Source organism: Crinia signifera, chromosome 8 (assembly GCF_055691185.1).
Source record: "Crinia signifera chromosome 8, ASM5569118v1, whole genome shotgun sequence".
Taxonomy (NCBI): Eukaryota; Metazoa; Chordata; class Amphibia; order Anura; family Myobatrachidae; genus Crinia; species Crinia signifera.
In genome coordinates, this window is record NC_139224.1 from 136,196,674 (window position 1) to 136,216,684 (window position 20,011).

General features: G+C 44.9%; 1 protein-coding gene across 6 annotated transcripts in view; it reads right to left on the bottom strand.

Annotated features, from left to right (window-relative positions):
- The window catches only part of RASAL2 (RAS protein activator like 2), a 265,534-nt gene that overhangs the window by 87,995 nt on the left and 157,528 nt on the right, over nucleotides 1–20,011 (bottom strand). Inside the window, exon 1 of one of the 6 annotated variants that reach the window (XM_083157247.1) lies at nucleotides 12,494–12,521. The exons of the other annotated variants lie outside the window; for them this stretch is intronic. Within the exon in view, the coding sequence (XP_083013373.1) occupies nucleotides 12,494–12,506 (13 nt within the window). The 5' untranslated portion in view covers nucleotides 12,507–12,521. Of the gene's footprint in view, nucleotides 1–12,493; nucleotides 12,522–20,011 lie in introns of those variants that run through there. 6 annotated transcript variants of the gene reach the window in all.

Consider the following 20,011-nt stretch of genomic DNA (forward strand, 5'->3'; position numbering starts at 1 on the left):
GGAGTAATGCATTTAAAGTTGAATGTGCCAATGATAGATGAAAGCTGTGGCAATGACCCCTGGAGGTCGAGACAGGAAGATTTCCTACCTATTATAAACTGACAAACACAGAGGGGCATTGCTATCACTGCTAAATAACTTCATTAAAGGAAGGGAAGGTCAGGTACAGAGTCAGGGAAGACAGGACATTTTTACAAGTCATTGAGCAAAGTAAACTGGAAATGTGTTGTGAGCGACCAAAATCACTGTTCAGACCAGAGTGCAACCTATTACCACTTCCAGCAGAATAAACTCTCCTGTCTGGTCTCTTAAAATACTGTATTTACGGCTTAAGTCATGCATTCACTATATATTGCAACATTGTGTGTACATAAATAATTGCATTAGGGTGCGCATGGATCTCATACATTAAAACATTTGTTGTAATGACCATGCCCGACCATGAACTGTCTTCAGATCCCTACATTAAAATATATAATCTGTATATATCTATATCATACATTGTTGGATCTAAACATTATAACTTTCATGCTCAACCAGATAAATTGTTGTCTTGTTTATATGGACATTATATGATTTCTGTATCTACAGTATATTGGCTATCCGGCTGTCACATATTTTGTAGCTAAAACATGTGACAGCTGATAGCCAATAAGATCCCGTTTTCTCTGCACATACCTAGTAGTAAATTAGACTGGGAATTCCTAAACTGGGTGCCTCCAAGTACTTCCAGGGGTGCAATGGATTGGCGGGACCTGGACCAAATCAAATTCTTTTATGGTCCATGTGATGGGCAAAACTAGAGGTGACTATCATTAAATATGCAGCCAAATAGAAGCACAACCACAGAATCCACCACTACTGTACATAACTGAACCTACTTACAATGTCAAAATGACGTGTCATTGTGAATGTCAGCTGGCATCTATGAAGCCATTGTGGATGTACACCCTTATACGTACAAGTAAGAATGCAACTTACTCATGATAAGTCCTAGATATGAATTGCTATTTTCAAAAGACAGAATGATGGTGCAGTACAAAGAAATCTGTTATGTTTGAGCGTGTGATTTAACATGTGCTTTATAGATGTTTCAAGGGATAAAAATAAAAGACTCACTGAAAGTATATGGGCACCCGTTCTAAATATTTCTCCCATTATGAACATGTGGATAAATCCAAGTATGCAGCAGTTATATAATCTCCATTGTCACACAATAGCAGCATTGAACGGGTCCTTACTGAAGAGTCCACATTTCCAACAAGTCCATTTGGAACATTTCTCTTCTGCTAGAAAGTCTAGAACAACTAAAGGTGCCCATACACGCTGCGATAGCAGCCGTGCATTTTCTGCTAAATTGCATCGGATCGCACGTGATCAAATCACATGCGATTTGCGTGCGATGCACTGCGATCCGTGGGTAGAACAAAAAGTATGTGCAGCACATACTTTTTGTACTGTGCGATGGGATGCCCGCATCCCATCGCATCGCAGCGTGTATGGGCACCTTAAGTCATGGTTTGGCAGACACCAAATTCCTTCTTGTTCGAATGCATACTGCCAACTGTAACACTTGGTGGAGGAAGAATAATGGTCTGGAGCTAGTTTTCAGGTTAATTCTTAATGCAATTACATTCTTCTATGAATATCACCCACTTGGGGGGTAGACACATCACTGTTTCAGCATGACAATGCCCCAATGTACAAAAGCGATGCCATAACATTAAAAAAAAAAGTTTCGCAAAGTTTGGCAAACACATTTGAGACCAGCTGTACATATGCTTACTGAGCTCCAGGTCTTATCACTTGACATATGTGCACAAACACACTAGATGGCCATTTATTACTGCACCACATATCACGTATACATCGGGCAGATGTATGAAAGCACATTTGAAGGGACTGGGGGCTTTGAAAGGAGCCTGTCCCTGTTATGTGCTCACAGTGGGATAAATGTGTATGCACAGTCCCACCAAGCACTTACAGTATGTCCAGCAGCCAATTCCAGGGTGGGTTCCTTGGAGAACCCTCTACAGGCTAATTAAGTGCTCTACAGCCCATAGGCTACGGGCGAATGGGGCATACACACAGGGAGATTTGAGCAAGAGAGGTGTTCTCAGCAATTTAGTGTGGGGACCAACTCCTTACTTCTGTTCATGATTTTGGAATGAAATGCTTACCAAGGATATTGTGTGTGTGAGGTTTGGTATCCGGGTACATTCTGGCCATGTAGAGTATATGCATGACAAAGTAATAGGCTCATGTGGAACTCTAATTCCTTTGCACGGCTTGTCATTTGGAAGGGCATGCTGGGATTTTGCGTTCCACAATAGCAGAGAGGACACAGATCTCCTCAAGCGGTTAAAGAAAATGTTTCAGAGTGAATTTAGTGACTCAAGGGATAGGGCTTAGCACATATAACAATGTAATGTACAACAGGAGTATCTCAGGCCTGGAAAAAAACACACACAAAAGAAATACGAGTTTTACCTTTGATGGAGTGACATTAATATGTGGGATAAAAGCCTTTAAGGTTTCAGCCTTTTGTTGGTAATACAAAACAGTGTCTTTGTGACTGTAAACCTAATAATCTCCTTCCATCTACAGATGTAGCCACCCTCATCCATCTGCAGAGTGACGGGTGAGTGTGGCTGTGAGCGGTGACATACTACACTGCCAATGTATTCCTATGGGCGCAGGACTGACACTCTCCAGGAGGGACACAATGCTCTGTTCCTGGACTTCCCTGGTAATGTATGATTGCTATCACCTGTGGTGAACAGGTTAACTGAAAGGTGTTTCACCACAGGGCATGGCAATCATAGATTACCAGGGAAGTCCAGGAGCAGAGCATTGTGTCCCCTCTGGAGAGGGTCATGTTGGGAGGTATGCATGTTGCACATGTTTGGCAGTACAGATGAGCATGGCTACTTGTGTATCTAGCCAGGTAACATCCAACAGAGAAGAGGATCTGAATGACAGAGATGGTATCGAATAGAAGATTATTGCCTGCCTTAGAAATGAGAACAGTAGAAGAGAGATTCTATAGTAACATCATTACTTTTGCGGCCCTGTAACGTGTGTACGAGAGCTTAAGGCCCATACACACTAGAAGATTTTCATTTCAAAAGACTTTGGCAAAATCTTTGATAGATATATCTTTCACCAAAGTAGTGCGTACACACTGAGCTATTTTCCCAAAGAGCAAAAGATTTTCAGGAGGCGAAAGACTTTGCTGAAAATCTTTCATTAAAAGGTGATTTACATAATGGGCTGGGTTTGAATTCCAAGGGCGGGAGCAGAGGCCATTGTATTTAATGTATTTCTGTTCTTGGGGCCTGATTCAGAACTAATGTAAACCCCACCCTACGCTGCCAGCTAGGACTTTCTTGATATTTGCCAGGGATTACATGCTCTATGCCAGGGGCTTCATGCTTTTTGCCAGGGGAAGTTACTCTGTGCACTGCACTCCGTGGTAAAGGAGACAGCTGGGGCAGAGCGGTGGGAAAGCCAGATGTCTCAGAACAGGTCTATCTGTCCGTGGCGCGGCTATTTGAAATGATGTGCCGGCTCGTGACTCGCAAGCTAATCGAAGCTCGCGCCGTGGCAGCGCCTGATTGGTTGCCTGGCCGCTAGCTCCGATTGGCTCAGGAGTCGCGAGCCGGCGCGTCATTTGAAATAGCCGTGCCACAGACGGATGGACCTGCTCTGAGACAGCCGGGTATATATTACTGGCTAATAAATTGAGTAAATAATCATTGGTGGGTAGTGGTGCCAGTAGTATATACATTGCTGGCATGTGCCAGCAATCTATATATTACTGGCTTAAGGATCTCATTGGTGCCCAGTGTTGCCAGTGATATATACATTGCTGGCACGTGCCAGCAATGTATATATTACTGGCTTATAAATAACATTGGTGGGTAGTGGTACCAGTAGTATATACATTGCTGGCATGTGCCAGCAATCTATATATTACTGGCTTAAGAATGTCATTGGTGCCCAGTGGTGCCAGTGATATATACATTGCTGGCACATGCCAGCAATGTATATATTACTGGCTTATAAATAACATTGGTGCCCAGTGGTGCCAGTAATATATACATTGCTGGCACATGCCAGCAATGTATATATTACTGGTTTAAGGATCTCATTGGTGCCAGTAATATATACATTGCTGGCACATGCCAGCAATGTATATATTACTGGTTTAAGGATCTCATTGGTGCCCAGTGGTGCCAGTAATATATACATTGCTGGCACATGCCAGCAATGTATATATTACTGTTTTAAGGATCTCATTGGTGCCCAGAGGTGCCAGTAATATATACATTGCTGGCACGGTACTCTTTACTTAGTGCGGCGCCCGTCGCGGGCATCGCGGGTACATTAATGTATGGCCGCGACGCGACCGACGCGATGCCCGCGATTTGCCATTGAAATCAATGTAAAACATAAAAATCGTGTCGGTCGCGTCGCGGCCGCACATAAACGCACCCGCGATGCCCGCGACGCGATGCTCACAATTTCCCATAGGGAACAATGTTAAAAGTCGCGATGGACCCGATTTTAGTGTTAAATGGCTCAATCAACCCGATTTGGCCATAGGAATCAATGTTAAATGGGCCACAGAGCCCATTAACCCTTAAATGTCCCCCCAAATTTTTAACGCCACCCCACGATCCACGCCAACCCGAAGCGTGGCGAGCGCAGCGAGCCCGCGAGGGGCGGCGGTACGCGTCCTCCGACCTTTTCATGCCCTACTATCCACGTCGGCGTGGTGTGAGAATATAATAGTGTGGCGAGCGCAGCGAGCCACCGAGCCCGAAGCGTGGCGAGCGCAGCGAGCCCCGCGAGGGGACGCGGATACCTTCACAGGTAGACGCGTCCCCTCGCGGGCTTCACAGGTGTCCGTGGCGACCCGGACACCTGTGAAGCCCGCGATGGGACGCGTCTACCTGTGAAGGTATCCGCGTCCCCTCGCGGGGCTCGCTGCGCTCGCCACGCTTCGGGCTCGGTGGCTCGCTGCGCTCGCCACACTATTATATTCTCACACCACGCCGACGTGGATAGTAGGGCATGAAAAGGTCGGAGGACGCGTACCGCCGCCCCTCGCGGGCTCGCTGCGCTCGCCACGCTTCGGGTTGGCGTGGATCGTGGGGTGGCGTTAAAAATTTGGGGGGACATTTAACGGTTCATTGGCCCTATTTGGGCTGTGTGGCCCATTTTACATTGATTTATATGCCAAAATCGGGTCCATTGAGGCATTTAAGTGTCAAATCGCGGTCAATCAGGCTTTTTAACATTGTTTCCTATGGGAAAATCGCGGTGATCGCGGTAATCGCGGGCATCGCGACCATCCAATTTTACCCGCGATGCCCGCGATTACCGCGATCACCGCGATTTTTACCCGCGATGACCACGATTTTGATCGGCGGCGCCGTTCTAGGTAAAGAGTACCGCTGGCACATGCCAGCAATGTATATATTACTGGTTTAAGGATCTCATTGGTGCCCAGTGGTGCCAGTAATATATACATTGCTGGCACATGCCAGCAATGTATATATTACTGGTTTAAGGATCTCATTGGTGCCATTAATATATACATTGCTGGCACATGCCAGCAATGTATATATTACTGGCTTAACAGGGAAAACATAGGTGGACAGTGGTGCTCCGTGTGGAGCAGAACAGAGGCGGAGGGAGCAGGGGGTAGGTGGGCGGGGCGTCAGCGTGTTATTCAGTGAGCCCGGGCGGCAGAGCTCAAAGCTGGGACCCGGCAGGAGGAAAAGTGAGGCGGATGCCGGGGGAACGAGGCTCTGCAGCATCCAGCCGCAGCAGCAGTGTGAGCGGGGCAGTGCGGACCAATCCTGCAGGGTGAGTATGACAGGCGAGGGGCGGGGGGGCGGGGGGAGGCAGCGGGGCGGGCCGCCGGGCTGAAAGTGGTTAATCTTTCAGCCCGGGGCAGCGTACACACATGGCGATGATGGATGAAAAACCATCCATCATCGCCACATCTGCTGGTAAAACCAGCAGATGAACCACTTAACTAGCGATGATGCGGGAGCGCGCATCATCGCTAGTCGGCAATCTCTGGGGCATACACACTGGGCGATTTTCAGCCGAAAATCGCTCAAAACGGCTGTTTTGACCGATTTTCAGCTGAAAATCGTCAAGTGTGTATGGGACCCCCATAAATGGTTGGGAAAAGTGAAGCGTTTAAACGGCCAAACAATCATTTCACTGCATTTCCAAGCGTAAAAAAAAAACCATTTAAGCAAAGTGGGGCAGATTTATTAAGCTTGGAGAAGAGATAAACTGGAGATAAAGCGGAGAAAAGGTAAAAGGAGTTAAAGCACCAGCCAATCAGCTGTGTTTGAAAAAGACAGTTGAGAGTTGATTGGCTGGTGCTTTAGCTCCTTTTACCTTTTCTCCGCTTTATCTCCAGTTTATCTCTTCTCCAAGCTTAATAAATCTGCCCCCCTGGCCCTAGGCAGATACTGTACATCTAGGACAAGTGCTGTAATGACATATGTTTATAAAAACGATTTACTAAACAATATCATAGAATATTGCAAAATAATACATTTTCCTACTACAGTTTTACTGTACCCAAAATTCTATAACCACTATATAGTGATGTAATAACATTTAAACATGATCCCTAAAATATTCTAACACATTTAGCCTGGTATCAGAATACAGAAACGTGCCTGACAAATGATGTATTTAACAGTTATTCTGCAGCATTTACTGAGATTATGGGGTGGGGGTCTCATTATTCTAACATAGCTGTAATGACTGCTTGGTTGCTACTTAATCTCTCGCCAAGATCTGTATAAATATATACACACACACACACACACACACACACACACACGGGTTAATTGTTCTCAGAAGCCAATTATCCCACCAGTATGTTTTTGGGACGTGGGAGTGCATGTATGGGGAGAACATACAAACTCCACACCAGGCCTTGGTTGTCATCGAACAGATGACCTCAGTACTGCGAGGGAAAGCCATTTATTACGCCACCATGCTGACCACACCTTAGTTAGGAATAAGTGACATAGCCAGGATATAGCCTTTAACACCACCTATTGCACTGGCGTAATGTACAGCAATACCCAGATAATAGCCATCTCTTACATTCTGTGCTGCTGCGGTTCTTTAAGCATAGAAGGAACGATGAGGGATGAGATCCATGAAAGCTAATAATTGACTTGAGTTCTGCAGAGTAAGCCCGATGCTGGTTCTTATAAGAAGTTCACGGATCAGATCTGGTGGAAAGTTACACTGCAAGGCTCCCCCACTGCACATCACACAGCAAGAAAAAGCCTTTGAATAACAGTAATAAGTGTATTAGAAGCTTAAAGAGATCACCCGTTTTTAAACACCACAATTACACAGATTACACCACAATCTCACTTAATGTTTGACTTCTATATTTTGAAATTATTGCGCATACCAGGATAATCCTCTCATTAGCTACTCACCTGGCCACATTCCCAAACCAGACTTCATGAGTCACTACATTAAAGGATACGGGAAGGCTGCACAACGCATCAGCTTGAGCAAAGCAGGCATTGCAGGAAGTCTGTGACTCAGTTGCTCACAGTATGGCTGACATATAGTTTAGTCATTACAGGAGTAAAGGCCCATACACACTGGGCAACTTTGAGCTGAAAGCCGCCCAGTGTGTATGCCTCAGCGATGAGCGGTGAGCGCTGCTGCGCTGGTAATACCAGCAGATTAGCGGCTTTGAGGGCGGCTTTGCATAGCTCTGTGCTATGCAAAGCCATCCTCTCCCCTCCGTTGGTGCCAATCATCGTTGTCCATACGCGCTGGGCATAGTCGCCCAGTGTGTATGGACCTTTATTCTGACTGCACACAGTCAGCTCACTCAGAATGCTCAGGAAGATCGCCCAGCACACAGCGATGTGTTAGCGATGTGTCAGGGCCAGTGTTCTTCGGTGGGAACACTGGCCTGGACAGGCTTTTAAGTAGATTTAATCCCCAGGTGATATTGGCATGTGGGGCCGCGCATCACTATTGTTATGGCTCCTACACACGGAGTGATGTAGGGGCATTTTATCAGCGTTCTAGTGAGATTGCTTAGAGAAAGTCCTGAAATTGCCCCATAAAACTATGGGTTAACCGTTTGTTTTTTTCATACATCCACGTGACCTTCAATGCCATGCTCGGAGACACTGCACATTAATTGGGGGTACACATGCTCAAATGTAGAAAATGGCAAATAAAAACATTAAAAAAAACTCATGTTGAACCTTATTGTCGACATTTCGCCTGTGTCGACAATTCCGCACCCACTACTAGCACCATTTTTTTACTACAGCTGTCATGTTCCACTCAGATATATACTGTAGCTGCAACTGTCTCATTTAAAGTGCAACAAATGCTGTTGGTGTATAAATTGTGTTGCTCTAATTAGTGTTAAGCGAACGCAATTAATATAGAGTGGTCAAAGTGAACAATGGATCCAATAGCCACCTTCATGTTCCCTATACTGTACACGTTTTATATGAACCAATACGTGTTCTTCAGTGAGGTCATTGGTAATGGAAGCACTGATTGGCTGCATGCTGATGCATATAGTGAGGTCATTGGTAATGGAAGCACTGATTGGCTGCATGCTGATGCATATAGTGAGGTCATTGGTAAAGGAAGCACTGATTGGCTGCATGCTGATGCATATAGTGCTTGGTTCAGCCCACAAAACATCTGCGTCCACAGCACCACTAATCCCAATAAATACATATAACACACATTTAAAACCGGTCAAGAAATATGTGAATGAGTATTTAGAGAAGCATACTACGAATTTCAACACCATTCATGCATTTCTTTCTACATTGTCATTTAATTAGATTATGATGAAGTGTACAAAACTTCCTTTCAGTGCACTTAATGTGGGTCACTGTGTTTTATGGTCTAAAATGGATTAAGGAATTTGCTAGTAAACAGCTGTACAGCAGAAACACGCAATATGGGGCATGTCAAGTATTTTCTAAAACACAAGATGCCTTTTTTATTGGAAGATTATTTCAATTTATGACCCAAGCTGCGACTGCACTAAATTAAAAATAATGATTCAATAATGGGCAGTACGGATGGTGTAATGGTTAGCATTACTGCCTCACAGCGCTGAGGTCCTGGGTTCGATTCCCACCATGGCCCTAACTGTGTGGAGTTTGTATATTCTCCCCATACATGCGTGGGTTTCCTCGGGTACTCCGGTTTCCTCCCACAATCCAAAAATATACTGGTAGGCTAATTGGCACCCAACAAATTAACCCTAGAATGTCTGTGTGTGCGTGTACATGTGGTAGGGAATATAGATTGTAAGCTCCACTGGGGCAGGAACTGATGTGAATGTTCAACTATACTCTGTAAAGCGCTGCAGAATATGTGTGCGCTATATAAGAAACTGTTAATAAATAAATAAATAAGGCTGGTTAGAACCAAATCCAAGCAGGACAATTACCTACTCAAGGATGTAAGATTATTGCCAAGCCTGGGAATGGCAGACCGAATTACACTGCAATCCAATTGTCTGACCCAGCTATTGAACAGTCAGTATAAATTAGCCTCTAAGCAAACTGTGGACAAATTGCTTACATATCTGGCAGTTTGGTCATTTGGATGTACTTAAGTAATACAGCATGTTCTGTATGGTCAGCTCAAGGCTATAAGCATGATGTCTAATATAAGAATAAAGCTGTAAGAAGAACAGGCCCAAAAATACAGGCGATGAAATTACAAAATGTGGATCTAAGCAGGTGTCACGCATACAGACTGAAAGGAAGCAGCCTGTCACAGGCTTGGATATTTTTCAGTCGCTGCAAGAATTCAATTGTTGTTTAAATACCACGTACAGCTATTCAATGTGCTTGGTAAGCATTACTGCCTCAAAGCAATGAGGTCTTGGATTCAGTTCCCAACATAGCCCTGTGTGGAGTTTGTGTATTCTCCCCGTGCTTGCGTGGGTTTCCTTCGGGTACTGTGGTTTCCTCCCACAATCCAAAAAATATACTGGTAGGTTATTTGGCTTCCAATAAATATGAACTCAAGTGTGAAAGTGTGTACACAAAACCAACCTGGTAGTAACAGACCGATATAGAAGTAGCAGGGCCCTGCTCGCAAGCTTACAATCTATAGGGATAATAGGAGTGATACATAAAATTAGCAATCTACAGTATAGTATGACAGTCTCACCAGATTGCAAGACAGACCTGCTGGGATGCAACTAGGTATATGGGGGTTCCAGAATATGATATGCTACAGGAGAGTCTTATTGCGCGTGGAAGGGCATTTCATAAAGTGGGTGCTGCAAAATAAAAGTCCTGCAATTGTGAATGGGATCTAGTAATGAGTGTGGATGAGAGACGCAGATCTTGCGCAGAGCGAAGAGATCGGGTAAGGATATATTTTGAGACAAGCGAAGAGATGAATGTTGGTGCAGTCAGGTTAATGGCTTTGTATGTTAAAAGGTCATATATATATATATATATATATATATATATATATATATATGGAATACAGTATGTTAAGTATTTTACAAGGAAAAAAAAAAGCGGACCACCATAATATTTAAAAATAAACTAAAGCAACAAAATAAACATTTAACTTTAAACCATTCTGATTTTGCCAGAAATTGCTAGTACTATTCCATGAGCACAACATAATGAATGAGGGCAGTATTTTTCTAGTGTCCTTCACTTATTCCAGAGTGAATAAGTGACTCAGTGACTCTCTCTGCCCCACCACCAATACCCACCACCACACCAGCTTTCCACGCTGGTTTCTCCTACAGGAAGATGGCCCATTGAGGCCTACAAGATGGCGCCGCAAATGGCTGCCAAGGAACTGTGCACTCAGCTACTGTATGTAACCCTGTGTCTTTGCTCCAATATTACCTGCCTGGCTGGTGCAGCGACCAGTGGCGCCGCTGATGGCTGCCTAGGCGCTGTGCTGCTCAGCGGGTATGTGTTCCCTGTGTGATAACTGTACTGTCCATGCTTATACTGTTACCTACCGACTGCTGCAACGACCAGTGGCACCATTGATGGCTGCCTAGGCGCTGGGCAGCTCGGCGGGCATGTGTTCCCTACATGTAATGTCCTCAATGTAATGTATGCAATGTCCTCTCCCCCCCCCCTATCCCTGCTTGATGCTGCACTGTAAATCCGCAGAAAATTCCTAGTGTGCGCAAGCACACATGGCCAATAAAGTTGATTCTATTCTATTCTATATATGACGGATACGGCAGCTTCCACATGCAGTTGTAGCCAGAGTAGAACAGAAGTAAACATTCTTATTACCAGTTATTTATACAGCGGATACATATTCTGCAGCGCTTTGCAGAGAATATGTGAACATTCACATCAGTCCCTGCCCCAGAGGAGCTTACAATCTATATTCCCTACCACGTGTACGCGCACAACATACACTTTAGGGGTTAATTTTGTTGGGAACCAATTAACCTACCAGTGTATTTTTGGATAGTGGGAGGACAATGGAGCACCCAGAGGAAACCCACGCAAGGGGAGAATAAAAACTCCGCACAGTAATGGTGGGAATCAAACCCATGACCATAGTGCTGTGAGGCTACCCTAAATGAATAAGGGCAGTATTTTTCTAGTGACAGCTATATGACCGATAGAGCAGCTTCCCGCAGTTGAAGTAGAGTAGAACAGGAGTAAACATGTAGCATTAATACTTGAACACAGGTACAGTGTAGTAGTTTCAGTGACAAGTGTTTTAATGATGTGTTTGTGATCTACGGCAAGTTTGTGGCTCTCCATGGAACTACAAGTCCCAGCTGCCCAGGGCATGTTGGGACATGAAGTTCTAAGTTCATCCTAACATCTACATGTTTTACAGACATTAGTAGCAGACATAAATTAAACTGACTAAACAAAAATAAATATAACACAGGTGAGAACCATAAGAGAACATAAAAGCTGTATATTTTGTAAATAATCTCTACAATAACCATGAATTGCATCAGTAAGACCCCGAATAAAAACTTCTGTGAGGACCCAAACTAAATTATAAAAAGTTCTAACAAACTACACACACACATACAAAGTAAACCACAAAACCTACAAACACAACTGCAAATAACCATAGTATCCGTCCTGTTAAATAAAACATCCCACTATTACTAAAGTTGCAGATACATTGTGTTTTGAAGCCATTAAGCTCAAAATCCTCACTTCCAATCTAGACTATAGCCACAAATGACATCATAAACCACCACTGGCAATGTATACATACACCCTGGAACAGGAGTCATACTCGACTCAAAATATGCTATATAAACAGATATACAAAGTGTACGCTATCCGTTCTCAGAACATAAACACCAGCCAGCGCTTGCGAAGAAAGAACTCCGCTCACATCTCAAATCATACATGTGGGTACTAGAACGTAGGATGGAAAATACACAGCTTCACATATGACTTCTTACCTGTGATCTGCATTTTGTCCCGGCCTCACATGGCTGAGACGCTGGGCAGAAACTCACACAAGTTGCTTGGTTGTATTGTGCCTTCCTGTGCTAGCACAGCCTTACATGAGGAATGCAGACAAGCAAGAGAATCCAAGCCAGTCCAGCCCAATGAGATCTAAGATTTGCACATCCAAACAATAGCTGTCTCAGAGCACAAGGAGTGCAATCCTGCCTGGGAAAACACTCTCTGTCAGTGACATTCGAACAATGTGCACTGGTCTTCCTCCTATCACTAGTGGGGTGTGTTAGCTTTTGGTGTATAAGGCGGGGGCAGGGGTGGGAGAAACTCCACTTCAAGCTATTTTACTAGACCTGTTTCTTTTTTAATTAGTTTACAGTTCATGCTGCACAGTGCAGATATTTCTTATGTACACAACACAAGTATATGGCCCAATGTGAATATTGTATACACTGTATACATAATTTTATCCTCAATTCAAATAATAAATGTAAATAATAAAAGTAAAAGTGTGTTTAATTGTAAATGTCAAACCGGCAATTTAAATAACATGGTTCTGTTAAGTGACCCATAGCAACCGAACAATCTGCCTCATTATCAATCCAAAGAACACAAAACAAAGGCAACAACTAATGTAGTTATTGCAGAGTTGTGTAATATATATATATATATATATATATATATATATATATATATATATATATATATATATATATATAAGCATAAAATTGTGGTGCAATACTACAAACTGCAAAGGCCCCTACACACGGGGAGATTTCATGGCATTTTCTTAACGATCTCACTATGGGGCCCATTTATTACCGCCCAGGATCGCATTGTAAAACGCCATATTAGCGCTGGGATGTATCATCCCACAAGCGTAGGGATAGGGCTGCCATGCGCTCAGCCGGAAGTCGGGGGGAGGGAGTTCTGCGTATGCGCGGTTAGTGCTGGCCCCCCGCCGACCGCACTGCCCTGCCAGCATTGGATACAATGGGCTATTGCCATCTCAAAATGGTGATAGCCCAGGGATGCAAAGCCGGGGGAGGCGGCCGACGGCGATGCAGGGGGATCGCAGCAGGGATTGGAAATTCTGGTGCTTGTGTATTATCACGGCGCCCGTCGCATCGCATACCACTAATTAAGGTATGCGATGGACCAGATTTGAGGCTTTTCCCGGGATGAGTGTACAATTTTAATATCGCATCGCATGCCATTATAATGGCATGCGATGCGAAGCGATTTCAATGTTAAATGCCCACCCAGACCCGATTTTTAATTGTATCCCCACCCTTATGGGTAATGACAATGTTAAATGCCCCCCACTGTTAACGCCACCCCACTATCAATGCCAACCCGAAGCGCAGCGAGCCCGCGAGGGGCGGCGGTACGCGTCCTCCGACCTTTTCATACCCCCACTATCCACGTCGACGTGGAGTTGACTTTATATAGTGTGGCGAGCGCAGCGAGCCCCGCGAGGGGACGCGCATTACTTCACATGTATTACGCGTGCACTCGCCACGCTTCGGGCTCGCCACACTATATAAAATCAACTCCACACCGACGTGGATAGTGGGGGTATGAAAAGGTGGAGGACGCAAACATTTTTGGTTTGATAAATGTGGCCCTAGATCACTAAAAAACTCCTCTACATTGCTCCGTGTGTAGGGGCCATAGCAATAGTGATATTATAGGCAGCTCAGGGCTAAGCATAGACTTGCCATAATATCATGGTATGAAGTCTGCACTGAAAGAGTTTGTACTACATGAACACCCCCTTCCCCCTCTCCTCTTCGGTTTAATTTCTATTGAGAACCTGTACAAATCTCCTCTACAAGGGTTACCCCCCTCCCCCTTGCATGGGCTGAGTGCCCCCCAGCAGGGGGAGGGGGGGAGCACTGTGAGAAATCTGCATATAGAGGGCGTTCTCTTGCTAGTCCCATGTCCTCATACACACGGGGACACAATCATTAAACAAATATACAAAAAGAACTTTGTAACAAAATACATTTGGACAAGTGCTAGTTCATAGGGGCGGCTTGAGGACAAAATTGTGATGCCAAATACCAGGTGGGCAAGCTGACATCTTTGCTGCCCACTTCAACTATACTTGTTCTTTACAAAAGGTGCTGCTTGGTATAACCTGCACAATAGCTTGTACTGTATTCACATATATTACTGTTCATTCACATGCATCAGGAAATTCTCATGATAAATAAGAGTTCATGCACTAAATATTGTCACCCCTTCCCCCCAGCTAGTATACATGCAGTTGCTTAATTCAACAACATATTAAGCTTTCCTTATGACCCCTTGTAAAAAGAGCGCAGAGAGGGATCGCCAACGTCAGCGCTGATTCCAAGGTGCCACAAGGCCAATAGGAGTGCGGGCGGTGGGCTTAACTGTGTACTGCTTTATGCTGATTCCCGGGCGCTGCAAGGTCCCCAGGGAATGCACAACTGACGCAGCCTGGAAACCTTCCCGGTTAGCCGCTGCTCGCAGTGCAGATTACCGGGCATACCGCTTAAGTGGTTAAACGGACAATGTTAAAAAACATATTGCATAGTTTGTATTGTGATGACTGTTGTCATTAGAATACCAAAGGGGTGTACACAAGGTGCGATTCGGCCAAGCGATTGTGATAGCCAAAATCGCCCATTGTTTACACTGCGCGGTGTAGTTAGCCTTCTATACTGTATCTCCGACGGCTAACTACATCTGGATTTGGACTTAGCCTTCATCCTGGGTGTTCATGGCTTAAGAGCTACAATGCTTTATGTACTTGAAATCAAAACGACCAAACCGGATTATTTTTGGTGTTACTTAAGCTGGCCATACATTCGAACGGTCTGCATATGATGCATACGTCGAAATGTTGCATTCTGGCCTAGAATCGTTTTGATTGATGGCCAGCTTTAGGGCATCAGTGGTCTACTTTACCAATGCCATCACTGGGATACACAGGAACATGCAATAGGTCATAAAGCGTTAATGCCACAGTCTTTGAAAATCATAATAGTACAAAAACATACAGGAAGGGGCAGTGCTTATTCATGACAGGGAAGCACATGTTAGCCTATGCCTATGTACATACACTATTTCTATAATGTGGGTGCTCCGTATTTTACCAACACCACTACTCAGAGGTGTAACTTTGGGAGGCAATGGAGTAATCTGCCGCCGGGCTCCTGCTCCCAAGGGGGCAACTCTCCTCCATTACAAGTTTGAATCAGTTAATTGAAAGCTGTCAATCTCACTCCTGTGACTGACTCCCCCTCCTAACAACATTTTCGCAAGTGTCACCCTGTATTAGAACCCATGACCTGTCTTACTGGAGACAGACACCTTAAGGTGCCCACACACTAGAAAGATCTGCGATCTTAAGATGTGCGCATAAATTAGCCTTGAAATCCTTTTTCCGTCCTGGACAAAAGATTTCAGGCAAGCGCATATCTTTACCAAAGATTTTTCTTAAGATCCAGTGTGCGTTCCTATGGATCTTTTGTTAAATCTTCTGATCTTTTGTGCAGCACGTAAGATCAAAAGATTCAGCTAAAGATCCACGGTAGCGCGCATCGGACAAAAATCGGCCGATTTTCGACCGATTATCGGTAAACATCGGAAATCGGCTTATCGGCCCAAAAATCGTTCTAGTGTGTGGGCATCTTAACTGACTGAGCTATTGGGGGGGGCATCAACATTTATCTTGCCTCCGGGCAACTCGGACTAATACCCCTTTTACATCACTGAAAAATCTAGGTCAGCGGCGGGTCAGACCTGGATCCTCGGCGGTGTAAATGGGGGGTATCCGTGTCCATTTACACGGGTCCTCTACCCAGGTCCTGACCTGGGTAGAACCCGGATGGGACCCGTGTAAATGGTCCCCCTGCGGGTCCAGGCACCCGCAGCGGGTCCACAGCGTGCAGCGCTGGGGAAGCTGTCCCCAGGTGCTGCGGGAGGAGGGGGGTCCCTGCGGCTACTGAGGCGAGATGGGGTACCTGTCAGCGGCCAGCCTGACACGGCGCTGCCACTGCTGTATCTCCCCCCGGCGGCCGGTCCTTGCGGCGGATGGACAGTCAGTGTCGGTGGTCCCTTTGGCGCAGGGGAAATAGTACTATTTCCCCTGCGCCAGAGGGACCACCGACACTGACTGTCCATCCGCCGCAAGGACCGGCCGCCGGGGGGAGATACAGCAGCGGCAGCGCCGGCAATCATAGTGTCAGGCTGACAGGTACCCCCCTCTCCCCTCAGCAGCCGCAGGGACCCCCCTCCTCCTCACAGCACCCGGGGACAGCTTCCCCCCTCTACCCTCACAGCACCCGGGGACAGCTTCCCCCCTCTACCCTCACAGCACCCGGGGACAGCTTCCCCCCTCTACCCCCACAGCACCCGGGGACAGCTTCCCCCCTCTACCCTCACAGCACCCGGGGACAGCTTCCCCCCTCTACCCCCACAGCACCCGGGGACAGCTTCCCCCCTCTACCCCCACAGCACCCGGGGACAGCTTCCCCCCTCTACCCTCACAGCACCCGGGGACAGCTTCCTCCCTTTACCCCCACAGCACCCGGAGACAGCTTCCCCCCTCTACCCTCACAGCACCCGGAGACAGCTTCCCCCCTCTACCCCCTCCAAGCTATATAGATAGATCTATATATCTATATAGATCTATATATATATATATATATATATATATATATATATCTCAACAAGGAAAGGCAGGGCTGACCCAGGTTCAGTGTAAATGGTGCAGACCCAGGTCCGACCCAGGTCGAAGTGCTGTGTAAATGCAGTATAAAGCAGGGTCAGACCCTGGAAACTCCAGCGTTCAAAGACCAGGGTCGGACCAGGGTTTTTGGTGTAAAAGGGGTATAACTTATGCCACTGCTTGTAGATTTGGCTAGAGATTTGGGTACACCCCGACCCCTCACTGATGTAGTTAATGCATTTGCACACAGACATAGTATTTGAGCACCTTAAAACAATGTAAAGAAAATGACTCAATCTGGCAGAATAGAAGTCCCTGAACCCCCTGACACATTTGACAAATCACCAGAGATAAGCTTTGCTTAAAACAAACTAGCTTTTTATATTACTAGATACCAGATCTATGCTGTTCTCTACAAGTGAGGGCATGAAGGGATTAAATGATTCATTCATAGGGTCATTAAAATAAAATAGTCCATTCATAGTTTAATTAAAATAAAATCATCCATGTCTCTGATAAAGTTGATAAATATGTGTCTGCTTTAATTTGTTTGTAAATTAGTGACAAGCACAAACTGTGTGGTGCTTTCTGAATTAGGAAGTGTTTGTCAATATTGTGTTTTCCCTGATGTTATCAGTAAGCCATTAATGATAAGGACATGGAACACTCAAGTACCATGCACTGATATATCGTCCTATAAAGGCATTGATTTCACATTACTTTGTACTCATAGCCTCAATTTAGACCTGCATTTTATTAGACAATCTCCTTAATAAAGAAATCAACAAATTTCTCCACCCGGTTGCTTCCAAAACTCTGAAATGTACCACCTGCTGCCTAAAATAAAATTATACACACACAGAGTCAGGGGCAGTACGGACGGTGTAATGGTTAGCATTACTGGCCATAACGGTTTGTATATTCTCCCCGTACTAGCGTGGGTTTACTTCGGGTACTCCGGTTTCCTCCCACTATCCAAAAATATACTGGTAGGCTAATTGGCTCCCAACAAAATTAACCCTAGAATGTCTGTGTGCGCGTGTACATGTGGTAGGGAATATAGATGGTAAGCTCCACTGGGACAGGGACTGATGTGAGTGTTCAAATAATCTCTGTAAAGCGCTGTGGAACATGTGTGCGATATATAAGAAACTGTCAATAAATAGATAAAAGCTTTGAACAGTTTGCACTCCTAGCGGGAAATGCCAAACCTGTGGTTGTTGACAGGAAAAGTATCTTAGTGTTTGTACTGCCTTAAGAAGGGTGACTGGTATCTCAGTATGCATTTAGCTATACACATACATAAGCAAACACAGGTGAAAAAAATACATCTAATTTGTCCAAGAACAGCAAATATAGCAGGTTGTTCTCCTTCAAGATATTTTGAAGGTCTTGAAAAATGTTGACCATGGTTATGCTGCTGCTGTAAAGGAACAGTATGTATTAGGAAATGTGATTTTTACTTTGGGTAATTGTGTGCCCTTCCCCCTGAACATTTTATACTTTGTGATGGGGTGATTCTCATGCTGTTTTTGGGGCACTCCATGAAAGATCAAAAATGTGAGCACAAGGCTTTAAATGCCCACACCCATCTAAATGTATATCTATATAGATCTAAAGATATCTCTATCTTATGGTGTTCATACACATGTGAGATATGGCATGCGATTTCGATAAACCTGACTCAATGCACGAACCCGCCGGTCAAATGTTGTGTCAATAAATATTATGTGCTGCATCACTCGCAATGCAATTGGCGGGTGGCAGGAGGGCTGGCAAGTGTCAGCGGAACAGGTGGAAGGATGTATGTGTGTGTTTGTGTATATAGAGATAGTGAGTCACTGAGATAGTGACACCTTTGCTTTCTGATGATTCAGTGTAAGCAAACCTTGTTTCAAGCAAAATTTCATTAAAATACCGTATAAAATGCCCTTCAGTCTATGTTAGAAGGTGAATGACACATAAATGCATTTCAAGTTTTGACTTGGGTCCCATCCACAAGATCTCTCATTATGATATGCAAATATCCCAAAATGCAGAAAAATCTGATATCCGAACTACTCCTGGTACCAATCATTTTGGATACGGAAGACTCACCCTGTTCTGATTATCAATACGGTTCAATTGCTCCAATCTCATGCTGGGTACACACTAGACAGATACAGTATTTCATTCATTCAAGCGACAAATATTATATCTATAGTGCGTCAGTGGGTGTGTACACCTCACACGTCTGTGTGTACAGTGCTGTGCACAGCCGACTCATCGAGCAGATCTATCGGTTTGTCCGTCTGTGTACCGGTGGCCCGCTGACCGTCCGTAAGCTGGCAGCAGGTACTGACATCACAGCTGGGTGGGTTGATCAAGCTCAAGCCGCCCACCCCAGTTGATGTCTGCTTATACATATGAAGTGGCTATTTGGTATACTGTATGTGTATGCTTTCCCAATCAGCCGCTATGTTGGTGTACAGCATTTCTAGAAAGGCAGATCCGCCTGCATAGTGTGTGCTCAGACATCGTTAATTAGAAAATATTTAATCCTTTTAGAAAATGATTAGTACTAGATATGTATACAGTGTTGTATTATTACAAGACCTTTTCCATCTGTGTCTGTGCTTAGTGCATGAGGGGGAAATCGCAGAATCAGGCTCAGACTAATCTGCCAGCAAACACTGCTGTGTGATCTGCTTCATAAGGAACAATGGGGCAGATGTATTAAGCCTGGTGAAGAGATAAACTGGAGATAAAGTGGAGATAACATGGAAGAGATAACGCACCAGCCAATCAGCTGTGTTTGAAATATGACAGTTGG